The sequence below is a fragment of the Protomyctophum bolini genome (assembly GCF_963924005.1).
Source record: "Protomyctophum bolini genome assembly, chromosome: 22".
Classification (NCBI taxonomy): Eukaryota; Metazoa; Chordata; class Actinopteri; order Myctophiformes; family Myctophidae; genus Protomyctophum; species Protomyctophum bolini.
Genome location: NC_137883.1, coordinates 16,048,039 through 16,064,828, shown reverse-complemented (window position 1 = coordinate 16,064,828; position 16,790 = coordinate 16,048,039). Strand labels below are relative to the sequence as shown.

At 40.7% G+C, this 16,790-nt stretch overlaps 2 protein-coding genes across 2 annotated transcripts; both read right to left on the bottom strand.

Moving 5' to 3' along the window:
• Positions 1-715: 715 nt before the first annotated feature.
• Positions 716-8,624, bottom strand: prune2 (prune homolog 2 with BCH domain; the record flags this gene model as incomplete). Its single annotated transcript, XM_080755868.1, has 8 exons — positions 8,520-8,624; positions 6,128-6,202; positions 5,639-5,839; positions 5,267-5,452; positions 3,532-3,634; positions 1,893-2,024; positions 1,386-1,472; positions 716-818 (listed from the first exon to the last, which is right to left on the bottom strand). The coding sequence occupies exons 2-8, from the start codon at positions 6,180-6,182 to the stop codon at positions 716-718; spliced, it is 867 nt and encodes a 288-aa protein (XP_080611994.1). The 5' UTR covers positions 6,183-6,202; positions 8,520-8,624.
• A 1,304-nt stretch (positions 8,625-9,928) lies between these two features.
• Positions 9,929-16,043, bottom strand: LOC308309806 (guanine nucleotide-binding protein subunit alpha-14-like). The gene is made up of 7 exons (XM_080755722.1): positions 15,886-16,043; positions 14,448-14,632; positions 13,429-13,583; positions 12,769-12,897; positions 12,349-12,478; positions 11,882-12,035; positions 9,929-10,591 (listed from the first exon to the last, which is right to left on the bottom strand). The coding sequence occupies exons 1-7, from the start codon at positions 16,004-16,006 to the stop codon at positions 10,401-10,403; spliced, it is 1,065 nt and encodes a 354-aa protein (XP_080611848.1). The 5' UTR covers positions 16,007-16,043; the 3' UTR covers positions 9,929-10,400.
• Between the last annotated feature and the right edge of the window lie 747 nt (positions 16,044-16,790).

The following is a 16,790-nucleotide window of genomic DNA, read 5'->3' as shown; positions in this document are numbered from 1 at the left end:
GAAAACAACTATGTACAGTACTACAGTACATAGAAAACAACTATGTGCTGTACTACATAGAAAACATCTAACTACAGTACATAGAAAACAAGTATTGCTGTACTATAAAACAATGCCATATGAGCACAGAGTCGGTAACGATGGAAGTTGGAGATCCATTCCCCACCCGGCTATGCAATACCCATTGTACCCGTGTCAGAGTACCCGTTCCACCTACTGTATCTGTCTGTGTCCCTTTTATGCCCATATATGGAGATTTCTGTATCTGTCTCTTCGTGTTCCTTAATTCCTATATATGGAGTTCTGTGTCAGGCATTCCCAAATATGGAGTGTTGTGATGTCAGAACAGGCCAGCTCCATATATGGAGCATGGGCAGGGGCGTTGTCCAGAGCCCGGGCAGAGGCCCTTTGTGGCGGTTCTGGACAACCGTGGGTCCAGACCGACTCGACACCGGGCACTGCACTCCCTGTGGGGGTGTGGAACGCGTGTCATTTGAAGTTGGTGGGGCGAACGGTTCTCCAGTTACGTGCATTACAGCCTTACACACGTTTTGATTGATTGATTGAAATATTTATTAACAGTTTGCAGAATTACAGTACATTTCAAGCACAAACTTACAGACAGAGACGTGACAGAGACATATTTATGACAGTATACGGGACTCAGGCATTGGGAGTAGGGGGAGGGGGGGTATGATAGTAGGGTGGATGCTGCTCACCTAATGATGCATTCTGGGATATGGATGAACTCCATGGGGATGAGTTCTTGCAGCTCGTCCAGGCTGTTTACATATTTTATCTTATTGCTGAACTTGGTGCTGTGACCGGATACATAAAGTACACACACACACACACACACACACACACACACACACACACACACACACACACACACACACACACACACACACACACACACACACACACACACACACACACTTTAATGCTTAGTATGAGGTATAAAGTACAGCAGCCATGTGTTCCTAAAACAGAAAGATTGGGTATTGGGTAAGACTGACGTTATGTATCTCTCAGGACCTTTCACTGCTTTGTCTCAACCATTACTCAATGGCTCTGGTCTCAGCCACTGTGATAAGATATTTTGACATTCCGTTTTTCTTATTTCTTTTTATGTTGCCACTACTGTTGGAGCAGCCATAAACTACACAGGTTCATCCCAATGTTCTGGTCATCTTTGTAATGTTAGTGTTAGTAAAAAGCAGGTAAAAGAGTAACGTTTGAGGCAGACTAACATCAGTCACTTTTCCATTCACTAGAGGCTTGGTGCGGGGAAACCGCAGATGTGTCGTCTCCGGCCTACAGGAAATACATAGGCTGCGACCATGAGACCCATTACGGAATCTATAGCATATTGTCATTGTTACCTGATGAAGGGTCTGGTGATGGCGAGGATGGTCCTGATGAACCATGATGGGTGGACGATGATGAACGATTTCAAATTCTTCCTGAGCCTAGATATAATTAATAATAATAATAATAGATTATACTGTAGCATTAACAGAGGTCTAATTTGATTATTATCAGTTCAGGCTTAAAAAAACTAGCTCAAAGAACTTCAGCTCACAAAACTTTATGCTGTGAACTTGTAGCTCGGCTATTTTGGCTATTCATTTCACAAAACAGGAAACACGTGAAGACCGTTTCCTGTTCAAATCTTCTGCTGTGCCAATCAAACAAAGCTATGGAATATGAAGAGGAACAGGAAATGGGTATATGACGCTTTTGGGAAATCTGTCACTACATTCAAGCATGAGTCTAGTTACAGTTAAAAGCTGTTTGTTTTTTATTAACGTTACACATTGAACAGTCATGTACTGTACACTAAATCACTAATCAATAAAACAAATAGTGAACGGCTTGACGGGACCAACCTTCTGTCAATCATCTGATAGCATTTTTTCAGCCAACCAAGGCCAGGCATTCTCCTGTGGGGCGTGGCTCCGTTCAGATAGACAATCATGTAGTCTTCTGCTACCATCAGCTCTAGTGTACTGATCACAAAGCTGCACACACACACACACACACACACACACACACACACACACACACATGCTCACAAACGCACGCACGCGCACACACACACACACACGAGACACCCAAATTAATTTGGCTGTGGACCTGAAAATAGGGGGAAACGTTTACGGTTTCACTTGGATCACATAACATAACGTGGGTAACACATGTGCAGTAACTACAATGGCCTTACTGAATGGGAAACGGTAACTAGTTAGCTTACTAGTTACAGCAGAAAGTAGTTACTTTATGTAACGCCTTATGTTACGTGGCATTTTGTGGGATTAAGAGCACACAAAGTTTTTTGTTAAAAGATTAAACAGCTCTATATTCTGATGGTGATCATTGCTATGTAGTTGTTCAATATTAGGGGTCTTCCCAACTCTCCAGCTCTTTAACCCATTTAGGCCTAAGGCCGATTCTAAAAACGCCTCTAAATCCTGACCTAAGGTTTCTGAAAAACTTCAAATATTTATATAGCAGCATCAAAAAAATTACATTTTTGAATACTGTACTTACTGTACAGAACCCAAATATGGGTGCCCGGCCTGAGGGGGTAAGATACCAATAGGGGTTCCCGACTTCCCGCCCAGAATGGGTTAATAAACAGAAAACTAATTTTCAGGTGGGTTGCCAAATGCCAATTTCATCCAATCAGGAGAGAGTTACCATTTTCATTTATCCATACATCCAACCACGATCCATCCATATTCAACTGCTTATTCGGAGTTGGGTCACGGGGGCAACAGTTCCAGCAGAGAATTCCAGACATCCCTTTTCTCGGGCCACATAAGAAAGTTCATCCTGGGGGACCCTGAGGCATTCCAAGGCCAGCTTGGATATACTACCCCCATGACCCATCTGGTCCTTGTTCTGCCTTGTGTCTTCCTCCCAATGGGACATGCCCACAGGACCTCCCTAGGGAGACAGACAGAGATACCAGGAAGCATCTGTCTGTACTATACCCGAACCACCTCAACTGGCCTTTCCGCATGAAGGAGCAGCAGAGTCTCTCCCATGGGTGATTGAACATTATCCCTAAAGGAGAACGTAACTATATTCCTCACCAGCCACCCGCCTGGGAAGACTACTGTTCACTGAATCACTACTCACGCCACGTGTGAACAAGGCCACGAGTGAACAATCTGAGTAATCCTTTATAAGATTACATTTTACAATGTTTCACTTCCATGTGTTCTGCTCACTGCTTTTCCTGTATCCTGTATGAGGTTTTGATTGGGTAACTTGCATACTGACCTGAAAATGCATTTTCTGCTTGCTAAAGAGCTGAAGAGACACGGAGACCCCCGTTACAGTCCGAATATAGAGAAGAGAATATAAGATAAGGCTGTTATATTTGTATATTGTATATATTTAAAACTGTTAATCATTTTGTCAGGGACCCCCTGGACGCCCCTTCAAGGATCCATGGGGGTCTCCAGACCCTAATTTAAGAACCAGTGTCTTACAGAATGTGTGGTACAGTATGTGTCTTACAGGAAGAGGTTCTCCATCACTTCATGGTAGTCCTCTCTGTCACTGTCTGGCAGGAAACAGGCAGCGAAGACGATGATGGCGTTGACTCCATTTCCATAGTAGCCTGGATGATGTAAACAAGAATGCAAAACAGTCAGTCTGATCATGTGACGTTGTCAATAGTTCTCAAACATTTCCATTTCCCAAAATGATACGTATTAGGCCAGGGTCTGGCAGGGACCTTTGTTTTTTTGATGTTTTTTTAGATTTTTGTCTCCACCAGCTAGCCTTGGAAACACAGACGTTTTTATTTCCAGGAGGAAGAAAAAGTCTGAGACCGAGTCCACTTCAATTCGGCATACGTAGCGCAAACGTCGATCACTCTCTGCTGATTTCTGATCGTCTGCACCTTTGTTAAATTGACGCACACACGCACACACTATACGTACGCACACACACACTCCTATCTCTCTCTCTGTCGCTCTAATTATTTAGTCTAATGTCGCGCCTAGATTCTCCCTGCGGATCCTGCCGGGAGCTGCCTATGCCATAGAAAGCATAGGTGGACCCCAGAGAAGAATGTTTTCGCCCCTGTGTCCATCCGTGTGTCTGTCCGTTATCAGCTAATCTCCGGCACTGTTGGCCCGGTCACTACGAAACTGTGCACACACAGACCCTGGATGCCAATTCCGAATCTCTGCCCCAAATTTTCCAGAATGGCCTGTTATAACGCCACCATGAGGCAGATTTTCGCTTTTAATATATTACTCCTACAGATTTTTTCCATACATAACACAAATCGGTACACACTATCTCTGTAATGCGATCCATACAGATCTGTCCAATTGTCCATATTGCATCCCAATTGGCTAAGAATGGCTTCCAAAGTTTGCAGGATTGGTCCGTTTTGAACAAAATGCCTCAAATCCTATACAGAATGCAATTTACGTGACATTTTGCACGCACATTCCCACTAGGCCGAGGACAAAATGCCACTTGAAAACTTTCAAATCAGCCTGATGGTGGTGCTATAACAGGCCGATTTGCATGTTTACCTAGAACTGCACATATTTGCGTGAAACTTTGCTCCTTAGAGGCAAAGGAAAACCTTTGACTTGCATTTTTCACATCTGCCTTTTATAGCGCCACCAGGAGCCTGACTTAATTTTGTAAAACACATTTCTTGAAATTATTATCAGATTCTGTCCAAAGATCACGCAAATCGGTACACAGCATCTCTATGTGATTAAGACGGATCAGTCGAATATTTCATATTCCAAGCTAATTGGCGTTCTAAAGTTTGCAGGATTGGCCAGTTTTGAACAAAATGCAGTGTGACATTTACGTTAACAGAGACCTGTGCTCTGAGGAGCACTTTATCTAGTCCTCATTCATTTCTCATCCAAACTCACAATCATTCATTTCTCATCCAAACTCACAATCACGCTCGACAAAAATAATAATATTTTGATGCAATATTAACCACTTTTGCTGGGGACCTCCTGGAACCTCCTCAAGGACCCCTGGGGGTCCCCAGACCCCATTTTGAGAACCACTGATCTACTGATTACACCTAGCTAAAATAATACATTTGCATGCAAAAACAAAAACAAAAGGCTTTATTTCTGTGTGTATTTTGAACTATTTTCACATGAGAGAGAGGTCTACTTGAATAGAATCTATGCGGAACTAAAAAGACAGATTTGCACTTGGATAGAAAGCAGCAGCAGATGGTAGATCTAAGCTCTATAGCTACCTCCATGGGAGATGACCTTCTGGTAGGTCTCTATGCTCTTCATGTTGATGCGGTGCTCCTGCTCTCCGATGACCACCGTCCTCCACAGCTTGCTGTCCTGGCGTTCCTCCTCAGTGGAATACGTTGGGATTGGTTCACAGGGCTCCCTCGCCGCAGCCACACTCTTATTGGCTGGCGCCGGTGGGCCTGGATTGAAGTAAACGTTGGGATTTCACAGGGAGACTAAAATCCCCCACACTGATGTCAAAATTATTTCTTACGGCAAGGCCTATCCCTATATTGATGTGGATAAGCACAACTATTTAATATAGTATTTTATATATTTATATGTGTATAACCATCCATGTATATATGGGGACCAGACAGACCAACCTTCCCAGTCCATTTCATGGTCAGTATAATCCAGGTAATCTCCCTCATCCGGAGTGTCAAGGTCATCCACATTGATGTCGAGGTCGTCCGGAGTTTCCCCAAGGTCGTCCTCGCTTTGGTCCAATGACAGGCTGATACGAGGGGCGGAGAGTTTCTTTCTCTGGGCAGGGCCTCCTTGCAGGGGTAGAGAGGTGGGAGGAGCTACGAAAACAGTACATTAAATTTGACAGAATATATATATATTATTATTTTTTAATAATAAAAAAAACATGGCATCAAAGTCAAAACGCAAATTATCTTCTGCTCTCAAACCTCTCAACTTTTTTGCTCAGTTACACACATTTGTCTTCAATGTTTGTGTTTACACACTTTTGCCTTCAATGTTTGTGTTTACACAGACCCTCAAAGCTGGACATAGGAGGGTCTAGCGCCCCTCAAAGAGGTTTGAGAACTACCGCGATGGGTTTGAATGACTGTATGCATGTTCACCTGGTCTACCTTCGGCCCCGTCAGAGCTCATCTTCCTCTCAGATGTCAGGTCCATCCCCTCATCAGCCAGTAGACCTGCACAAGATCAAACACATGCAATAAATACATTATTCCAGACATATCATCACAAAGTCCAGACATGTACACATCTGGATGAAACATAAACAATTGCACGTGGTTAACATCCCATGCCAGTGCCATCGTCATCTCCCAGATCAGATCAGATCAGATCACAAAACATACAGAATTGATATAAAATGCATGCATAGCTAATGCCTATTCAATCTTCTGTTGTCCTAGGTGTGCAGGTGACCTGAAGTACCACCAACTGCTTGTGCCAGAGTCAGAGAACAGATCATTTAGTCTAAAGGGGACTTCTGCATATACCTGTACACATTTAGTCTAAAGGGGACTTCTGCATATACCTGTATACATTTCATAGTCATGGTAATTATTAAAGCAATAGTGGGAGGCAGAGTAGTGCGAGTTACGTAAAAGTATGTTTTGAATACATTTTACTTTAAATATTACTTTTAACACAACATACTTTGCATGGGCCATGTGTAAAAATATTCTAATGATCTTATTATTAATTGCACAATTTGTTTGTGTCATTCTCTCCGAGCGACTTCAGCCAAAGAGACTGACTGGTATTTGCATTGGCTCTGTCACATGACTCCGTCTAACCAAACAAGCATATAAGTCAATCACCACATACACAATAACTAGTGTAGCCGGGTGACATAATGACATTTGAGGACGGACTAAACAATAGTTACGTTCTGCCTTCTTTGTCTTCCGTCATTTTTGGAAGATTTAAAGTGACATGGTTTACAACAGTCTGTAGTAATTATTTGTAGGACTAATTTACTTCTACTTGAGTCATTATTTTCTCTACCCACCTCTGGTGGGATGGGGCCCTGTGTTTACAGAAAGAAAGAAAGAAAGAAGTGGCTTTTAATTAATTAAGTTTCAATAGATAAGCTACCTTTGAGATTGATTGATTAATTGAGTTTGCAAATAGTACGATTATACAATGGTCCTAAAAGCACAACACAAAAAGCCCTGAGGCCTGCTTTCCATTGTGGTCCTATGTATCCAATTCATTGAGACGTACAATAATGAGATTGAAAAAAGATATTGAGTTTAGGAGTAGGGATGTGATGGAGACAGACAGGAGAGGTTTTGAGGTTAAGGGTCATCTGATAATATACTCTTTTCCTTAGTAATGAGTAATCATCCATTAATCAGCGATAGAGGCAGGAGATGGGGAAGGGCATCGGAGGGACTGTCATCACCAGAAGACCATTCATTTCCTCTCTGCCTCTTCTCCTATAAAAGCATGATTTGTACTTGGTCGTACAAACATCGTCCCTCGCAGAATATAGAGCTGATCTACAAGCTCACAACGTGTCCGTGACCGCATTGTGAGCTTATAGATCAGAGTGTTTTCGGCGAGTGACACACTGTCGTATGAACGACGGAGCATAAATTAAAGGCATTGCTGTCGCAGACGCTCGCCTCAGAGCAGACACAAATCCACAAGCTGTCACGTCACGTGTGCTCAGCTCACAAATGTGGATAAAAGAAAATAGGAGTGCTATTTATTTTTAGCAACTGCAATGGAAAAACTCTTTTGAATGGCTAGTGAATTGTGTTAATTTTGAGATAAGCACCAAGCTCATACTTATGTACAGTTCATTCTGTGTGTGTGTGTGTGTGTGTGTGTGTGTGTGTGTGTGTGTGTGTGTGTGTGTGTGTGTGCGCGCACGCACACAGTCGGAGACACACTACATACAGTATTTGAGAGTGATAAAGTGATCTGCTGTAGGGCTGTCACACGATTAAACAATTTGTGTTTTTGGCTTTGGACATTGGAACATAATATCCAATATCAATATGTCCATGTTGGAACACTTTATTTCGGTTAGTTTTTTAGGCTTCATAATCACAACTTGCACAGGGCTATATGACGAGCAACTTAAACATACACAGAAATTACTGACACATTTAATAATATTATACTTTTTTTAAGCAGAAATAGCAGATCCACATGCTTACATCATGTGACGTGTTGTGAGCTTGTAGCTATTTCTGCTATTTCTTCTGCTATAAATGTTTAAAAATGTATAAACATTTTTCTACATGGAAATGATTATGACGATTGTGCAAAAATAATTGTGATTAACAAAAGATTGCGATGAGACGATGATGTAATAATAATTGTGACAACAGGCCCTAATCAGCTGTTTTAGGTTTACTCTCCATGGAGGATGCTGAGCTGTTCTGGACAGCACAGTGGTGCTGATGACAGTCTCCTCCCTCCCTCTCTCATCTCAAACACTTCTATCTCGTTCTTTATTTCCACGCGGAATCGAAGCCATCTACTCACCACGGCTGGGGCACAAGGAATATGTCCTCCTGTTTCTCAAAGCATGGATGTATTATCAGCCGCCTTGCCCAATATAAAACGTTTATTTTTTCCTGCTCCCAGCCGCGTCGGGTAAGATAGTGATGCTATAAACAGCTCACAGGGTCCAGTCCACCATTTTGTGGTCACGTGAGGTGTTGTTGTGACCAAATAAGGGCGCCGATCATCATCTGCTACGACAAATAAAAACACAAATGATATTTAAATAAGGAAAGGACAGATGGGTCACTTTCTGAGCCGGAAGTATGGGCTACAGATTCCATCTAGTGTGATTATGCTTGTTTTAAGAATATTCGCGGTGCCATAAAGATAACTACACTACCCACAATCCTGACTTCCTGAGAGATGGTGGCTTTGGTGGAGATCGCCGTTACCGTTACCATGGAAATGTTCACAGACCACATACGCGATCGGACGACATGGCGACATGCTGTCAAGTGTCGGCTATCGAGTATCCCAATGGGTCTACCCATTTTGGTCACAAAAAACTTTTGCCAGTAGGCTACACATTTCCCACGTAAAAAAGATCATTTTACAAAATTAGGCTATAGAAATAAATATAAATCCATATAGAAATAAAAATGTCCATATACAATGTTTATAAATCTTCAAGTTAAGTTTTACAACACCTCACCATATGAGATTGTATGCCATTTACAATTTGTTTTTAAAGCTAGGGCTTATGCTATATTAATTCATAATAGTTGTTTGATTTGTGTAGGCTAGTGTGCGGGGGAGATACCAATACCCTGCATTTCTAAAGGCAGGCTACACTAAAAGCAACTCCACCCTACCAACATACATGCCCAGAGCAAACTGTAATTAATTAATAATTTGACATGATCGTTTAGAGATGAGGACGTCCAAAGCGGTGGAAATCCAGAGTAGTTTTTTGTTGTTACTTACCTATAAAGTCCACCCTGTTGGACAAAGATCACACTTGACTCTACTTCACACACGTAGCCTACACTGTTTGGTACAAAGGTCTTTCTTGCACAGCAACTATAAATCATCCAGCATGCATGGCCACACCTGACTCTGGAGCCGCAGTTTTATCAAAAACGTATAGCCTTCATAAAGTTGTTTGGTTCAGTGGTTCTCAATCACTTTTTCAGGCCGTGACTCCCCAAAATGATCATATTTGAATTAGGGACACCACACCCTGACAAGCACTTGGAATTGAGTTGGTAAATTTACTTTTACTTTTCCTTTTTGATTTTTTTTCATTTATTTAGTTAAAAATCTCACCAACCAAACCCCAAAAAAAGGACAACACGTCAAGTAACATTAATTTATTGTATGTGTGTGTGTGTGTGTGTGTGTGTGTGTGTGTGTGTGTGTGTGTGTGTGTGTGTGTGTGTGTGTGCATAATGTGCTGCTCAGTTCTTGCATAAATAATACGACCTAAACTGGAAGAACGACATGGCAGGGAGACGGGGTGGGTCACATTCTAGTGCAGTACAGTCTTTACCAGTTTGACACTGATGTGATAAGATATCACACAAGATTAAGGGAACTTACTCCCGAACTGTCTGTACTCCCTAAACAGGAAGTGATCAGTGATGTGTGAAAGAATTTACGCAAATTGTTTTTCTGAATGTCAACAATGGTCAGGCCCGTCCCATGGTTTAATTTGTCATCTATAGTGTACATGTTAACTTCTGTATTTACTGGAATCTCAAACCTGACACAGCTACCGATCATAATCTGCTTGGTTTTGGTTTTCCCCAGAACAAGCCTCAGGCAACAGTAAAGTAAGCAGGAAGTAATTAAGTTGAACAACCAGTAAAACACTGTAATAGCCTACAAACAGACATCCGTCGTTACAAATCACTTTATACTTTATGCAAGGTTAAAAGTGTTGAAGTTCTCTTTTAAGATGGTGTGTTTGACGTCTTTGAAGACGACTCGAATGTTCTCCGTGTCAGTAGCACAGGTATAGTGTCTGTAAAGGTCTTTCTGGTGTCCAACGTGGTAGTCCTCATACATTTTTGAGATGAACGCCTTTGCGGCTTCAGCGTCTCTCGGGGGGCCTATGAATGAATCAGGCAATAATACATTTAATTAAAGTTTTTCACCTGAGGCCAATTCTACAAATGCCTTCTAAATCAGTAGTTAGGCATTATATATATGGCCGCGGACCCCCATCTGACAATGTGTTGTGCCAGGGACCCCCAGAAGATAAAAATAATTCCAAACATTTCTGACATTTTCCAAAAATGTTCAGATGTACTGTACAAGCTTGCAGTGTGGCACGAAGTGAGCTTGTATATCTGCTATTTATCTGTTCTAAAGAAATGTTCTAAATCCTACGAGTTTTCTGGAAAACGTATGATATAAATAGAAAATGACACAGATGCTTTCCCAGTTTTAATTTATGGGTTAAGAAATATGATGGTGTGCTTCACAGTCATTACTGCTATGGCAATGATGTGGTCAGGAACGAGGTGCACGCTCCAAGTTCCGAAATCATCACTGTGCCAATAATGGCACACCCTCGAGTATAATATTGTTATTATACAAGAGTGTTATTTCCGTTTCTCTGGAAATACAAGGAGTTGATTCATCCAGACAACTTCTGAACTTCTGAACTCTGAGCTTATGAGAAAAATAGAGATTGTGTTAAATTTCCCAAACTGAATAAAACTTTGCTTTTGGCTCAATCTTGTTGTAACTAAGATGCGTCCTTGAGGAGGTTCCAGGAGGTCCCCAGCGAAACGTGTTAATATAGCATCAAAGATTAACCCACTTTAAGCCTATATATAATACACAACGAGCTGTGATGCGGCGCTTTGTGATCTTGTAGATCTGCAATCCAATCCAATATTCTATGGGGGTTCCTTCCTGGCTCAAAATCTTTTCAGATGAGGGTCCGCTGCCAACAACATTAATTTGGATGACCTTTACATGAAACGGTTTGAGCACTGTTATAGTAGATGGTAAAATCCACTGAGGATTTTACATACTGTGTAAGGTCAAGGCTGAACAACTGGCCATATTTTCAACCAGTGGTGGATTCAAATGTATTGTGATTAGAAAATATTCATTTTAGAACGGCTAGGTTAGCCTATTTCAACCATTTGGCTTACTTGGTCAGAACTTGGAACTACCGTTTGTATTAATATAAGCTGCACACTGGGAAACCACTGAAGTAAACCTTAACCTCTTGCACGCTCTAGACTTAGTAAACTGGACCTGAGTTGGCTCGGTGCTTTGACTGCTTTCCCCCGTCTACACCAAGATCTGCTATTTTTGGCTAATGATTGCCCCAGAATATGGACCCCCAAGTGGTGTTTACACATACAAAGCATAGTGTGTTTTACCATGAAATTCTGGGAAGTAGTCTGCCAAGTCGGATGTTGTGATTTTCTTTTCTAGCAAGTCTGTTTTGTTGAGGAAGAGGATGATGGAGGTTTCCTGGAACCATGGGCTATCGATGATGGTCTTGAACAAGGCTCTGCTCTCTTGCAGTCGATTCTGTTAAGAGAGAGTTGAAGATCTTACTTAAACCACACAATCTACAACGATGCGACGCATTGTGAGTTTGTAGATCTGCTATTTTCAAAGGATGTTTATACATTTCATACGGTTGAAAACTTGTGAAATGGGGAATTCTGCATTATGAGTACTTTCTACGTTTGGTACTTTTAGGTACATTTTGATACCAATGCTTTTGTACTTTTACATTTTATACCAATACTTTTGTACTTTTACTCAAGTAAATAAAGAATTCCAGACTTAATTATAACAGAGTATTTCTGCAGTGCATTTACTTGTGAGTAGTGCTTACCTCGTTCTCACACTCGTAGAGTACCTGGTCATACTCGCTGATGGCCACCAGGAATATTATGGTGGTGACGTGCTCAAAGCAGTGGAGCCACTTCCTTCTCTCATTGCGCTGACCGCCCACATCCACCATTCTGTTGGATATTGATTCAATTCATGAAATCTCTTTGCCTGTTTTTTTTTTAGCGGAGATTTGTATTTATTTTGTTCTGTTAAACCTGAGGAGTTTATTATTATTATTAGTTATCAGAGATCTCCTTTTCAAGTAAGATCTGGCATGTACATTTGCATACCTAAATATATACTAAATGCATTATGAATTTTATTAGCTATGGCTGTGTTGTGTACATGACCATCTTTTTGATAATTTAGAACATAAACAAAGGGTAGGTGTAAAAATGATTGGAATAGAGAAGCCACTTACCGAAAGATGACAACTTTAAGATCAAAGGGGTACTCTATGATGGCTGTGGTGGCAACCCTGACTCTCAAGATGTCTTGCTCGGTGGGAAGGTACATTGGGCACGTGATTCTGGTCAAGTCATCTAAGTAGCTGAAAAGTTAAGAAGAAAAAGGTTTAATACCCAACAAGCACGGTCAGGACCTGGGCGAATTAGTGAAGTCTTGATTGTGGCCAGATCAAGTCGAACCAAGACTAGTCATATCTGGCCCAGAATATCACCTGATTTTCTGCACATAAATTCTGCCCACTAAGACGGATGGATGTCCCTGGATGAATCACAGAGAGTCCGATCGAGGCCAGATCCACTTAAGTCATATCATAAGTTCATAACTAGTCAGATCTGGCCCAGAATAAGCTATATTTTTCAACTGGTGAAGACGTCCTGCTAATGACGTAAAGATTATCTCCATATGGGCTGTGATCTGGCCTAGGTTCATCAGTGTTTAATGTCATCAATACAGTGCTTCGAAAAACAGCTGAATTACTGAAATGAGTAGCCTCACGATGAATAGCAAAGAAAAGGATACCTTTAAAAGATTGGTGGCTAAGCTTATAAAATATTGGTTTGCCAGATGAACAGTTCATGCAAATGGTTATATTTAAGATGTATGATTGTCTTACTATTCGGCTGAATCAGACAATTGGAATTCCCTTCTGCGGTCGTAACACTTTTTAATTCCCAGGTCACTCCACACCCCTCTGATTGCATCCGCCTGCCACGGTTCCAGAGCGGTCAAAAGTGTTACGTCCACACGACTTAACTTCTCTGCATGCTTCTGAAATATATCATATAGGCCAATACTATAAGACAGTGGTTTTCAACCCTTTTCATATCACGGTCATTTATTCAACATTTGAGCCACGGACGACCACCATTTGATGAGATTTAGCCTCTCAGATCCAAAACTTAGAATATTCGTATATCGTCGGATAAGATTTTGGCCACAATTGAATGCTGTATTGAAGGCATGTTGGTACCATAGGACAGATAACATTAAAATAGAAGTTCTTCTACATTCTCTAATTGTGTAGACTTCTTGAAAATTAAGAAATGCAATAATTCTTTAATAAGTCGAGAGTGTAAAATGAAACTCATTCATTCATTTTACACGGTCAAGAGTTAAATATCTATAAAATCAATCAATAACACTCATATTATGATAGAAATTTCTGTGAACTCACTCTGCATCTCAGACAAAGGCTGTGGACAGTTCAGAAATCTGTCTACAAGATGTTATGTTTTTTATTTTATTAATGCAAGAACAATGGTTTCTATTTCAGCATGCTAACTTTCCAGGAAGATAAATACTGTATACTTTATTTTTCTTTCTATTAGCTTGGAATCCCCATTGATGTCATTAGTAGGAAGGTTTCTGAACTGGCCATAGCCCATCAGACAGAGATTGATAGCCAGAAACTGTGCCATCATAAAATGAGCATTAAAAACAACTTATACGAAGATAAGGTTGCATGATATTGCATGATATTGGAACACCAAAAAATACTGTGATTCCAATATTAATGTGAAATAGTACAATATTTATTCATGTAAAAACATGAATTGAAATAGAAAGTTTATAACCAGATAATAGACCGACATGTGTGGACATGGTATATTTAGATAGGGTTCAGTGTCTTACAATGTTCTGTTCGTGTTCGTAGTCGATGTGAAGTGCATTCATGGCCTCCATTAATACTTGAGTGGCCGTGACGATGTTTTGATGCACCAACTTAATGAAGCCTTTCTTGTCAGTATCATTGTACCCAGCACCATGAAGGATCCTCATCTGTTTGATGAATGTGCTCTTCCCACTCTCACCCGTCCCTGCATGGGAAAATAAGACCAATGAGATCAAAGCCAACTGCAGAAATGTCTATGACGTGGCACTGAAAATGATCTGAACAGCAATCAGTTGCAGGTGAACATGGTCTCACTCTCAGCACAACAAAATGGTAGCGTAAGTAATACTTAATTTGCTTATAACAAAACCTTTCGATTGCCATCAAGTGTTTGTTCGGTAACATGGGTCTCCTTGTCTCCAGCTCTTTAATAGAATAATACAATTGGCAACCCACCAGGTTGCCAATTTTATCCAATCAGGAGAAAGTATTTAATTTATCAGCTTCAATTTGATAGTAATCCAGTTTCAAATTTGTATTTTTCTTTTCTTTGTGTCATCACTTCCAACTTCCTGTCACTTTCACTCCTGATTGGATGGTATCCCAACCTGAAAATGTATTGTTTGTATACTAAAGAGCTGGAGAGACAGGGAAAACCCTTACTTCACCTTTAAGTGAGCAAGAACATATTCATAAGTGTATGATTCATTATTTACTTATATTTAAGTATATTTGCAAGCTCTTGAAGTGTGTGGATACACGGGCTCCCATGCAAGTTTAGTCTTCATACATACATTTTTACATCTTCATATAAACAAATAAATCCTACTTTAATTCATCTGACAGATGACAGATGAGAAGATTCTTTTCTATTAAAATGTGTAAATGATCAGACAGAAAGCATGCTATGCTGTGTCAGTGATTTAGATGAACTGGGGGAAGTAAAGGGCCGTCCACACAAAGCACTGTACTGTTCTAGCTCTGCCATGATTCACTTGAGTTTCTTGAAAACAATATATTTCATAGTGTATTTTAATAGTTATATACAGTGCATTGACTGTGGACCGGTTGGTAAACTGGCAGCAGGTTTTGTGAGTCTTTATCATGAATGCAAAGAATGCAGCGACTTGTCTTGTCTGGTGACACACAGGTAAACAATGATACTCATTAAAGTAATCGTTAAAGAGGACACTTTTAAATGCAATACATCTAATAACACTGTTTTTTAAAATGATTGTAATTATGTTATTCACCATTTAACAATGGTCTTTGTACAGCCAAAACTTGCCAGTGTCAGAAGCGTATTTCTGTAAGGCCAAAAACTTTTAATCCTGCTAGAAATCCAATTAATTCTACTAATTTAGCCGACAACAAAGGAAATCTACACTTCCCATTCGAGTTGCGATCTGTCAAAGTGTTGCGTAGTAATAATTATTGAATTGATTCGGGTAGACTCACCTAAAAGAAGCAACTTCAATTCTCGAGTTCCTTTCCTTTTATCATGACGAATTTGATTCTCTATTTCCTTGTTTAGTCTGCGGCCCTCTCGTTCATCAAAAGATCCGCAACATAGATCCATGGCTGGACGTGTTCAAAGCAGCACAACAGTGCTGCCAGATGACGGCCAAACAAATGAATGGATAAGAGAGGCACAGCTATGTTTTATTCTGCCTGACCATGCAGGGGCAGTCCTGTCCCAAACAGGAACAGGTGGATTGGCAGCTTTAAGCAGTCATTCTTCCTCATAGAACCCGTCCAGGTGCATTTCACATTCCTCTCTGCATGTGCAGGAGTGTCATCATGTAGCCTGCGGGCCACTACAGTATATGCAGCAGTATTCATGGAATGGCAGCAGGCCATATGAACCAGGGAAGTCGATGGGTGCTTCCCGAATGGGTTTGAAACCGCTTTCTTGACTTCCTGCAGCAGTGAGTATAAAATACTGATTCATGAGGTTTTAGTACAGTATGTAGCCAGGTGCATGAGTGTGCAGTAAATGTGTAATACCTGTAGAGTACTTACAGTATGAAGTGTGCACTCTCTGATCAAATGGATATAGAAGGAATTTATACAGGCACTTGGCAACAACAGCACAATGAAAGTAAAAAAGAAACTAAACGGTGACAATTTATTGAGTCGAGTGAACTTAATGGTCAGACTGCAATTACTTTAAAATACAATAGCATACACAATAGCCTTAATGGTTATTAAAACATTAGCGCCAAGAACGTTATTACCTCAAGCCTATTCATTAATTTCAGCACTGAGAAATATAGGCTAGGCTAATTAAATAGGCAGAGGTCATTAGACACAAGATTCTTCTTTTCAGCAGTTGGGCCTTCATGATTCAATTTGCAGGATGT